We start from the raw sequence: 12,446 nt of genomic DNA on the forward strand, positions 1-12,446 counted from the left end.
ACCCATTTGTTTTCTGTCTCTATGAGGTTGTTTTTGTTTTGTTTATTTTGTTTTTTTAGATTCCACATAAAAGTGAAGTCAATGCTATTTGCCTTTCTCTGCTGACTTATTTCACTTAGAGTAGTACGCTCCAGGACAATCCATGTTGTTGCAAATAATAAGATGTGATTCATTTTTATGGCTAATATTCCACTGTATATACGTACCACTTCTTCATCCAATTACCTACTGATGAACACCTACGTTGCTTCCATATCTTGGCTATTGTAAACAATGCTGCAATAAACAGGAATGCAAATATCTTTTAAAATTAGTGTTTTGGATTTCTTTGATAAATACTCACAAGTGGAATTGATGGGTCATTACGGTAGTTCTATTTTTAAGTTTTTGAGGACTCTTCATATTATTTTCCATATTTGCTGCATCAATTTTTACTCCCACCAACATTATACAAGAGTTCCCATTTTTCCACATTCTTGCCCACACTGGTTTGTGGATTTATTGGTGATAGCTATTCTAACAGGTGAGGTGCTATCTCACTTCAGTTTTAATTTGCACTTCTCTGATGATTAGTGATGTTGAACATCATTTCATATGTCTATTGACCATCTGCATGGCCTCTTTGGAGGAATGTCTGTTCAGGTCCTCTGCCCATTTTTAAATCAGATTATTTTTGGTGTTAAGTTGTATGAGTTCCTTATATACAGGGTGTCCCTAAAAATGTATACACACTTTGAGTAATTACTAATTCCAATGAGTTAAATGTGAAAAGAAGGAAACATCAATTGAGCTATCAGTTGTTAAACGTGTATAGATTTTTTGGGAACACCCTATATTTTGGATATTAATCTCCATCAGATGTATCATTGATGAATATGTTTTCCCATTCAGTAGGTTGTCTTTTATTTTGCTGATGGTCTAGTTTGCTGTAGTCCTATTTATTTTTTCCCTTTTGTTTCATTTGCCTCAATCAAAAAAATATTGCTAAGAGCGATTTCAAGGAGTTTACTACTTATGGTTTTTTCTAGGAGTCTTTTGGTTTCAGGTCTTCCATTTAAGTCTTTAATCCATCTTGAGTTTATTTTTGTACATGGTGCAAAAGAGTGGTCTAGTTTTATTTTATTTTATTTTTGTGTGTATCTGCCCAGTTTTCCCAACACCATTTATTGAAGAGACGGTCTTCACACCATTTTATATCCTTGCCTCCTTTGTCATAAATTAATTGACCATATAGGCTTGGGTTTATGTCTGGGCTCTATTTTATTCCATTGATCTATGTGCCTGTTTTTATGCCAGTACCATGCTGTTTTGATTACTGTAGCCTTGCAGTACAGTTTAATATTAGGTAGCACGATACCTCCAGCTTTATTCTTATTTATCAATGTTGCTTTGGCTATTTAGGGTCTTGTGGTTTCATATAAATTTAAGGATTATTTGTTCTATTTTTGTGAAAAAATGCCATTGGTATTTTGATAGATATTGCATTGAATCTGTAGATTGCTTTGGGCAGTTTGGACATTTCAACAATGCTAATTCTTACTATCCATGAGCATGGTATAGCCTCCCATTATTTTTGTGCATGTGTTATTCAATTTCTTTCCTCAATATTTTGAACAGTTTTTTGAGTACAGGTTGTTTAGCTCCTTGGTTAAATTTATTCTGAGGTATTTTATGATGCAATTGTAAATGAGTTTTTTTTTGTTATTTATCTTTCTGATAGTTTGTTATTGGTGTATAAAAATGCAACTGATTTCTGAATATTAATTTTGTATCCTGCTACGTTACCAAATTTATTTACCAGTTCTAATAGTTTTTTGTGTGTGGAATCTTTTTTTTTTTTAAATATATTTTATTGATTTCTTTACAGAGAGGAAGGGAGAGAGATAGAGAGTTAGAAACATCGATGAGAGAGAAACATCGATCAGCTGCTTCCTGCACATCTCCTACTGGGGATATGCCCGCAACCAAGGTACATGCCCTTGACCGGAATCGAACCTGGGACCCCTCAGTCCACAGGCCGATGCTCTATCCACTGAGCCAAACCGGCTTCGGCTGTGTGTGGAATCTTTAAGGTTCTCTATATATAGTATCATGGCATCTGCAAATAATGACTTCTTCCTTTCCAATTTGGATGTCTTTTATTTATTTTTCTTGTCTGATTGCTGCAGATAGGACTTCCAATGCTATGGTGAATAAAAGTGGTGGAAGTGGACATCCCTTCAACCCTGTTCTTATACCCTCTCCAGGCCTTCCCTGCACGATTGTCTGTGTCCATGGGTTATGCATATATTCACATCAATTCACTGGTTAACCTCTTCCCACCCCCACCTTTCCTCTGGAATACATTAGTCTGTTGCATGCTTCTATGTCTCTGGATCTTTTAACCTTTGTGCTAGTTTTATATTTGCTTGATTGACTGCTTTTACTAAATACTTGCCTTAGTCCATGAGAACTTTTTCTTTACTATATTTTCTTATTCATATTTTTTATCTTTTCTTAAAGAAGTCCCTTTAACATTTCTTGTAACATGGGTTAGTGGTGGTGAACTCCTTTAGCTTTTTCTTGTCTGGCTACCTCTTTATTTCTCCTACGATTCTAAATGATAGCCTTGCTGGGTAAAATAATCTTGGCTGCTGGTCTTTGCCATTCATCACTTTGAATATTTCATACCATTCCCTTTTGGCTTGCAAAGTTACTGTTGAGAAATCAGCTGATAATCATATGGGAGCTCCCTTGTAGATAATTAACTGCTTTTCTCTTGCCACTTTTAAGATTCTTTTTTTGTATTTAACCTTTGGCATTTTAATTATGATGTCTTGGTGTGGGCTTCATTGGGTTCATCTAGTTTGGAACTCTCTGTGCTTCTTGGACTTGTATGTCTATTTCCAATCATTATTTTTTCAAACAGATATTAGTCCCTTGTTCTTTCTCTTCTCCTTCTGGTATATCCCATGTTGGTATGTTCGATGTTGTCCCAGAGGTCCCTTAAACTATCCTTATTTTTTAAATTCTTTTTTTCTCTTTGCTGTTCTGATTGGGTGCTTTCTGCTACTTTTTTTTTCTAGATTGCTGATTTGATCCTCTGTTTCATCTACTCTGCTCTTGATTTCTCTAATGTATTCTTTATTTTGGTTATTGTATTCTTAATTTCTGACTGGTTCTTTTTTTTGTTTTCTGCCTCGTTGTTGAAGTTCTTACTGAATTAATCTATACTTCTCTGAAGTTCATTGAACATACTTATAACCCAGATTTTTAAAAAAATCCTTACCTGAGGACAAGTTCATTGATTTAGAGAGAGAGAGAGAGAAAGAGAGAGAGAGAGAGAGAAACATCAATGTGAGAGAAATATCAAATTTTCACCTCATATACATGCCTCAACCAGGGATTGAACCTGCAATCTAGGTATGTGCCCTGACCGGGAATCGAACCTGCAACTTTCTGGTGTATGGGATGATGCTCCAGCCAACTGAACCACACAGGGCATAACCAGTGTTTTGAACTCTGCATCTGGTAAATTGCTTGTCTTCATTTTGTTTTGTTCTTGTTCTGGAGTTGAGTTCTTTTTTTTTGTTTTTCATTTGGATCATGTCTCATTGTCTCCCCATTTTGGCTGACTCCTTGTGTTTGTCACTATGTATCAGGCAGATCTGCTATGTCTCCCAGTCTTGAGAGAATGGCCTTATCTAGGAAGTGTCCTGTGGGGTCCAGTGGTGCAATCTCGCTGGTCACCTAAGTCAGGTGCTCTAGGTATGCCCCCTGTGTGGGTTGTGTGTGCCCTCCTGATGTAGTTGAGCCTTGACTGCAGTTGGCATGCCAGTGGGCGGTATTGACCCTCAGGCTGAATGGCTGTGAGGGCTGGCTGTGACTACAATGGGTGAGCTATTGTGCAGGGGCTCACCCCATAGAGAGGGTGTCATTTTATTTATTTATTTATTTATTTTTAATGAGAGGCTGTCATTTTAGCAGAGCCCTGGTGCCAGCCAAGTCTTCCCTTCAGATGTGCTATTTGTAGAATTGGTTGTGTGGTGCTCTGGTGTGGTGTGAAGCCAGCCACTGTGTGTGTTGGTTTTGGAGCCTCTTGAGATGGGCTCCAGGGTAGGCCAAAGTCAGCCAGCCCTTGTGCTGGGACCAGGGCCACATCGTAGAAGCTAGAAAATAGTCTGTGGTTGGCTGCTTGGGAGAGGCTATGCTGTGAACTGAGACTGGCTGCCACTTGTGTCAGACTTGGGACCTTTTCGTGGGCACCACAATGTGAGCTGAGACAAGTTGCCACTTGTGCTGTGCTTGTGGCGGATTAATTGAAACTATGCTTCAAGCCAAGACTGGCTAGGGCTTGTGCCAGGCTTGGACCAGTTAGCAAGAGGTACAAGGTATGCTGAGGCTGCCACTGCTGTTAGGGGTTTGTGGGCCTTTGTCAGGGTTGAGGAAAGTCCATAGCATGAGCTGAGGCAGGCTGTTGTGTGTGTGGAGGAGCTTCTGGAGGAAGCTAGGGCCAGGTGGGTGAGTTGGGTGGGGCAGGTTCTCGGGGAGCCCTCAACAAAGAAATAAGGGTGCCTGCCAGCACATTTGCCCCTAGAGAGAGTTGCCCTGTACCCTGCCTCTCCAGCCCTCACCCTGAGTTAGTTAATCTAGTTCCTCCTTATGTGTCCTTGGCACTTTTGAGCTATTATCCCTATGCTGGAGCTTAGAGTTAGTGGGTTTGTGAGCAAGTGCATTTGTGCGTGGGTTGTTTAAGAGCAGTGTCTTGGTATTCAGCAGCCCTTTGTCTTTCTCCAACACAATCCCTGATGGTTTTCACAGCCTGATATTGTGGGGGCTTCTTAGTGTAGTTGATTCCTTGCACTGGTGCCCCAGGTTGGGGAGCCTAATATGAGGCTGGGACCCCTCACTCCTCAGAGGGGACCTTCACAGACAAGATATCCCTCCCAATTCATAATCGCCACACTGTGGGTGTTGGACCTGCCAATCCCTGTATTTTCCACTCCTCATGCCAGTCTTGACATTGCTTCTTCTTTGTATCCCTAATTATAGGACTTCTGTTCAGCTAGTCTTAAGGTGGTCTCAGTGATGGCTTTCTATAGTTTAGTTGTAATTTTGATGTGGTCACTGGAGGAGGTGAGCGCACAGTTTAGCTACTCCACTGTCTTGACTGAAAGCCTTTAGTCAGTTGATTTTTTAAATTGATTTTTTTTTAGAGAGAGAGGAATGGAAGGAGAGAGAGAGAGAAAATAATGATGTGAGAGCATTACATCAATCAGCTGCCTCCCGCATGCCCTCTACTGGGGATCAAGCCTGCAACCTGAGCATGTGCCCTGACTAGGAATCAAACCAGCAACCTTTCAGTGCATGGGATGATGCCCCAACAACTGAGCCACACCAACCAGGACTAGTCAATTGATTTTGTTAAAGGCACAAAGACAATTGAACGGAGAGTTCAATGATGCCAGAACTATTGGACATGTATAATAAAAACCAAGAAAACAAAAACCTCTACCCATGCCTCATATCATATTAAGATTAATTTAGCCGAAACCGGTTTGGCTCAGTGGATAGAGCATCGGCCTGCGGACTGAAGGGTCCCAGGTTCGATTCCAGTCAAGGGCATGTACCTGGGTTGCGGGCACACCCCTGGTGGGGGATGTGCAGGAGGCAGCTGATCGATGTTTCTCTCTCATCGATGTTTCTGACTCTCTATCTCTCTCCCTTCCTCTCTGTAAAAAATCAATAAAATATATTTAAAAAAAAGATTAATTTAAAATAGATTATAGAGCTAAATGTAGAATCTAAAACTACAATACTTTTGGAAAAAAACATAGAAGGAAATCTTCGTGACCTTATGTTAGGCAGAGTTCTTAGATATAATACTATAAACATAATCTATAAAGGAAACATTGATAAAAAAGCCTTTATTAAAATGAAGAGTTTTTGCTATGTGAAAGACACTGTTAAGAGAATGAACAATAAGGTACAGACTTGGAGAAAATATTTGTAAATTTTCCTTCTTTTTAAAAAAATATATTTTTATTGACTTCAGAGAGGAAGGGAGAAGGAGAGAGAGAAAGATTGATGATGAGAGAGAATCATTGATTGGCTGCCTCCTGCACGCCCACTACTGGGGATCGAGCTGGCAACCCAGGCATGTGCCCTTGACTGGAATCGAACCCGGGACCTTTCAGCCACAGGCTGACGCTCTATCCACTGAGCCAAACCAGCTAGGGCTTTCCTTCCTTTTTTATTACATATCTGACAAAGGATATATCTAGAATATATAAAGGATTCTCAAAATTCAACAATAAGAAGCAATCTAATAAAAAATAAGCAAAATATTAGAAGAGACACCTCACCAAAGAAGATATATGGATGGGAAATAGGCACATGAACACATACATGTTCCATGCTATTAGTCATTAGGGAAGGCAATTAAAACTGCAATGAGAGACTACTGTACATGTATTAGAATTGTTGGCATAAAATGAAAATAAACGGGCAATATTAAGTACTGGCAAGGACATGTAGCAACTAAAACACTCATACAATGCTGTCAGAATGGAAAATGGCATGCCCATTTTGGAAAACAGTTTGTCAGTCCTATATAATAAAAAGCTAATATGCAAATCGACTGAAGGTTGCTATGACGTGCACTGACCTCTAGGGGGCAGACGCTCAATGCAGGAGCTGCCCCCTGGTGGTCAGTGCACTCCCACAGGAGGAGGCCACTCAGCCAGAAGCCGGGCTTACGGCTGGCAAGTGCAGCGGTGGTGGGGGGACCCTCTTCTACCTCCATGGCAGTGCTAAGGATGTTCAACTGACAGCTTAGGCTCACTTTCCATGGGGAGCAGGCTTAAGCCATCAGTCAGACATCCCCTGAGGGCTCCCAGACTGCAAGAGGGCGCAGGCAGGGCTGAGGCACCCCCACCCAAGTGCACGAATTTCGTGCACCAGGTCCCTAGTATCTTATATAGTTCAACATATAGTTCCTATGCCAGCAATCCCATTCTTAGGTATTTAGTATTAACCTAGGAGAAATAAGAACAGATATTTACATGGAAACCTGTATGTGAAGGTTTCTAGTGGCTCTATTCATATTTGTGCAAAACTAGAACAACCCAAGTGTCACTCAACTGGAATGGCTAAACAAATTGTGGTAGATATGATGGCATACTAACCAGAAATAAAAAGGAATGGATTACTGATACATGCAACACCATGGATGAATCTTAAATGCATTATTCTAGTGAAAGAAGCCACGCCTTCAGTGGTTTTCAGGGGCTGGTGGTTGAGGGAAGAGGTTGATTACAGTGGAGCATGAGGGAGTATTTGGGGGTGATGCAACTGATCTATATCTTGACCATGGTGGTAGTTAGATGACTGTGTGTTTTGTCAAACTCATAAAAATACACTAAGAAGCCTGAATTTTATTGTAAGTAAGTTATACCCCAATAAACCTGACCTAAAACAAACAAACAAACAAACAAAAAATACTATCGATGAAGCTAAATGCCTTTGTTGCTGTCAGCATGGCCTGTCTCAATGCTGGGGGCAGAAGTCAGTCTTGACGTCACCTGCAGTTTTCCTTCCTAGAACCTGCCTCAGTTCAAAATTGCTGTAGACATGTCCCTGTTCACCTGTTACTGTTCCCTCTGCTCCGCCATGCTGCCCAAGAGCCCTGGAAGGCTCTGCGTCTCCAAACCCTTGTTTATTGAATGAATGAATGAATGAATAGGTGAATGACTAAATGGATGAATCCTGTGGGTGAATTCTACACATTGACATTGAACATACTTTTGTGGGTTTTTAAAAAAATTCTTTTAAAAGGTAGACATTATTTCTCAATATCACACAGAAATATTCCTGTAGTAATAGATATTTTTAATCCATGTTAGTTGATTCCTTATTAGCCAGACTACCAACTTTGACACCCTCCCAAACCCCCCCTCGCTCCCGACCAAAAACTTCCAATGTATTGAGAAGATCTGTCTGCTCTTTCAGGCTTTTCTGTCTATATTTTCCAGTCCAACTTCTTTTTTGTTATCTTAATTATCTCCTTATAACACTATTTGGGGTAAAATCCTCGCCACTGCCCGTCACTCTGCTCCTCTCTCTGTCAGCACATTCAAATGAGAATTTGCCATCAACTACAGAGAGTAGAGAGGCTCACATCCTCTCCTAAGCTGTTCTCCAGCCCAGCAGCCATGGTTTCTCTTCACAGGGAGAAACTCCCCACTCTGCTGCAGGTGTGACCCTGGCCTCGTCTCTTTCAGATTGGCTCCTACTTCGGGGCCTCCCTCTGCTCCGTGGACGTGGACAGAGATGGCAGCTCCGACCTGGTCCTCATCGGGGCTCCCCATTACTACGAGCCGACCCGGGGGGGCCAGGTGTCTGTGTGCCCCTTGCCCCGGGGGGTGAGTGGCTGAGGAGGCCTGGCTGGGTGGGGCCTGGGTGTGGGGTGGAGGGGCTGCCCGGGTTGGGACTGGCACTGTTTCTGCTCTGCAGAGGGCCAGGTGGCAGTGCCCGGCCATTCTCCGTGGGGAGCAGGGCCACCCCTGGGGCCGCTTTGGGGCAGCCCTGACCGCCATGGGGGACGTGAATGGGGACAAGCTGACGGACGTGGCCATCGGGGCCCCGGGGGAAGAGGAGAACCGGGGTGCTGTGTACCTGTTCCACGGAACCTCGGGGCTGGGCATCAGCCCCTCCCACAGCCAGGTGAGGCCCCCTCACTGTCTCCATGGTGGCAGTAGACTCTTTGCAGATCTGTCCCTTTCTTGTTCAGTGCTCCCACAGCTGCCAGATTAGCTCTCCCATTACTCCTTTCGGAACCTGTAAAAACAATAACGCGCTGCACAGAAGCCTCAGACCCCTCCGTTCTAGATTAGTTCTTGCACAGCCGGAGGCCATGGGGCACAGCGCTGCACTGTGCCAGTGAGGGGAAGGCTTGGAGGAGGGGTGGCAGGCTGGACGGCTGGACGTGCGCGGCAGGCAGCGGGCAGCCTGGTTTTAGGCGGAAAGCCGCCCTCTCAGAAGACCTTCCCATTGGCCGCCTCCCAGAACCACACGATTCAGGGGCTGTCGCCTCTGCAGTCACGCAGGGCCCCCCTCTCAGGAAAATCAGAAAAATTTTCAAATTTACAAGCAAAGTTGAAAGAATTGTACAGTGAACACTCATATATTTACCTACATTCTACAATGAACATTTTATTAGACTTACTTGACCGCATAGCCATTCCCTCTCTACAGTCCCTCTTATTCTCCAATGCATTTCACAGTAAGTTGCAACATCAGTCCACTTCACCCGCAAACACTTCAGCACGTATATCATGAACTAGACTTCAACATTTGCTTACTGTTATTCTTAAGATCAAATTTACCAACAGGACATGTTGCTTCTTTAGCCGCTCAGTGACTACTGCCGAGTGTATGCACCTGCTGTAACCCACCCTCCACCATCCATCATCTCCTCACAGAGCTCCCTCCTGCCCCCTCCGGCCAGTTTCTGACCCCACTCTGCTGCAGAGGGAACCGCAGTTCTGGTCACTGTCGACCACAGATCAGCTCCGCCCACTAGACTTACGTAGGCCCCAGTGTCTGCACGGGCCCCTGACTGCCAAGCGCCGCTCCTTAGCCATCTCTCTGCATCAGGAGCCTCTCAGTGTGTGAGCAGCAGGATTATCCTCTTTTCATTGGCACCTGTTGCTTCTCTGTGTAAATGGCGTTTGAAGGCTCTGGTTTTACTTTATTTTTATCACAAAAGCTTTACACGCTTGAACAAATGTATAAATCGAAGGTAAGCAGTGAAAACCCTTACTTCCCGCCCCTTACCTGCACCGTAACTCACCCCACAGAGAAAATCAAGGGAAAGGGGGGGGTACTCTATGCGTCTGCACACATGCACGCCTGCCCCACAGACGTTGGAATGAACAGCAAATGCCAAAAGGACCACGCTGTCCTAGAGTTGTACTGTCTGCATTTTTACTTGCTTTCCCCTATGACGGGGCAGGGATGCTCGGTGTTCGGACCAGCCAATAGGCTGTGGATTTCCCAATCGCCACAGGACACATAATTTCAGAACAAACTTCATCCCAACAGAATACATTTTCCTTAAAAAAATTTGAGGTATAATGTACACCCAGTAAACTCACAAGCCTTAAGTGATGAATTTTTACATGTCTGTGAATCCAAGTAGGCAGTACTTACATTAAGATATAGCAAACTTCCGGCACCCCATGCTTCCTTTCAGTTGACAAAATCACTTAAAAAATTGTGGTGAAATATACTTGACATAAAGCTCACCATTTTAACCATTTTAAAGTGTGTCGGTAAAATTTCTTTTTATTTGGCTGTTACTCTTTCAGTGTTATTCTTGCAGATGGACTAGAGAGTCAAATCGCTCTTTTTAAAAAATATATATTTTATTGATTTTTTACAGAGAGGAAGGGAGAGGGATAGAGAGTTAGAAACATCGATGAGAGAGAAACATCGATCAGTTGCCTCCTGCACACTTCTTAGTGGGGATGTGCTGGCAACCAAGGTACATGCCCTTGACTGGAATTGAACCTGGGACCCTTGAGTCCACAGGCTGACGCTCTATACACTGAGCCAAACCGGTTAGGGCCGCTCTTTTTAAAAAAATATATTTTTATTGATTTCAGAGAGGAAGGGAGAGGAAGAGAGAGGTAGAGACATCAATGATGAGAGAGAATCACTGATCGGCTGCCTCCCGCACATCTGGGCATCTGCCCTCATAGGGAATCAAACTGTGACCTCCTGGGTCATAGGTTGACACTCAACCACTGAGCCAGCTGGCCGGGCTCGAAATCGTTTTTAAAGGCTGATTATGGAAACAGCAATGTCCACACCTACACTCGATTTCCTCTTTATTTCCCTGGGTCTCCAGGAAACACTTACTGATCCTCCATACTTCCCAACAACATGATTTGCTGCTTCTTGCTTGTTGTCTTAGCATGGACTTCCCGTGTGGGAGCTCAGGCCTGAGCACTTTCAGACCCCCTTGGCCACGCCTTCACATGCCTCCCCCCACCCCCACTCCTGATATTTACACGATGATTTTGGTTAGATCAATATTCAGGGTTTGCACCATCTGGACCATGTAAATGACATTCATGAGTCAAATAGAATGCTATGCCACTTCCTTCCTGTAAAACTGTTTGTTTCCTAAAACCCCAGCTGACTAATGGAAACTTTGGGTGCCATCTCAAGACTGTGGTCTAAAGCTGAGTGGCTGCCCTGATTCCTTGAGAAATTATGGGAGATGAGACTTGAATGGAAACCAGACAATCTCTCCTTGGGTCACCTGGGGTAACCGAGTTACACACTTCCCTGTTCTTCCCTGCTCCCTTCCTCCCCTTCTCTTTTCTGTTCTCAGCGGATTACAGGCTCCCAGCTCTCCCCCAGGCTCCAGTATTTTGGTCAGTCACTGAGTGGGGGCCAGGACCTCACGATGGACGGCTTGATGGACCTGGCTGTAGGGGCGCAGGGGCACGCGCTGCTGCTCAGGTGAGACCCTCTTTCAGAGCATACCTGGTTGTCTTCCCTTTAAGGAGCAGCTTAAAGAGACCTCTGGTGTCTCTACAGGTCCCAGCCTGTGCTGAGGGTTGAGGCAACCATGACCTTCACGCCCAGGGAATTGGCGAGGAGTGTGTTTGAGTGTCGGGAAAATACGGTGAAAGGCCAACCTGCTGGGGAGGTCAGAGTCTGCCTCCGTGTGCAGAAGAGCACAGCAGACCGGCTGCAGGGTAAGTCTCAGCAGGTTAAGTGGCTGGGGGCATTGACAGGTGGCTCAGCCTTCTTGGCAGTTCAGAGCAAAGTGCTCACTGGCTCCAGCAGCCTTCTCCAAGCTCAGCTGGAGCAAGTGGGTGATTCCCCTACTGGGTGGGGAGGCCCAGCAAACCCCATCGAAGAAGTGAGCCCGTGGCACGCTCTTACTCTCTCAGTTCTCCAGATAATCGGGGCTCCCCACCTGTGAATTAACTGCGATCTTTTTTATTTTTTAACTAGAGGCCCGGTGCACAAAATTCGTGCGGGAGGTGGGGAGGTTCCCTCAGCCCAGCTTGCACCCTCTCCAATCCGGGACTCTTCGGACATCCCTCTCACAATCCTGGACTGCTGGTTCCTAATTGCTCACCTGCCTGCCTGCCTGATCGCCCCTAACTGACCTCCCTGCTGGCCCGATCGCCCCTCACTGCCTCTGCATGCTGGCCTGATCGCCCCCATCTGCCGCCTCCCTGCCGGCCTGGTTGGTCCTACTGCCCCTCCCCCCGCCAGCCTGGTCACCCCTTACTGCCCCCCCTGCTGGCCTGGTCACCCCTAACTGTCCCCCTGTCAGCCTGATTACCCCCCTCAAGGCCCCCCTGCTGGCCTGGTTGCCCCACGCAGCCTGCTTGTTCAGTTGTTTGGTTGTCCCTCACTAACCCCCCTGCTGGCCTGGTCGT

At 44.8% G+C, this 12,446-nt stretch overlaps 1 protein-coding gene across 1 annotated transcript in view; it reads left to right on the plus strand.

Annotated features, from left to right (window-relative positions):
- ITGAM (integrin subunit alpha M) overlaps positions 1-12,446 on the plus strand; it is a 52,232-nt gene that overhangs the window by 31,200 nt on the left and 8,586 nt on the right. The window contains exons 13-16 of the mRNA XM_070413620.1: positions 8,262-8,402; positions 8,494-8,703; positions 11,381-11,511; positions 11,590-11,750. Of these exons, the coding sequence (XP_070269721.1) occupies positions 8,262-8,402; positions 8,494-8,703; positions 11,381-11,511; positions 11,590-11,750 (643 nt within the window). The remainder of the gene's footprint in view (positions 1-8,261; positions 8,403-8,493; positions 8,704-11,380; positions 11,512-11,589; positions 11,751-12,446) is intronic.

This window comes from Myotis yumanensis, unplaced genomic scaffold (genome assembly GCF_028538775.1).
Source record: "Myotis yumanensis isolate MYYU_CA2020_CCGP unplaced genomic scaffold, mMyoYum1.0.hap1 SCAF_4, whole genome shotgun sequence".
In the NCBI taxonomy this organism is placed as follows: Eukaryota; Metazoa; Chordata; class Mammalia; order Chiroptera; family Vespertilionidae; genus Myotis; species Myotis yumanensis.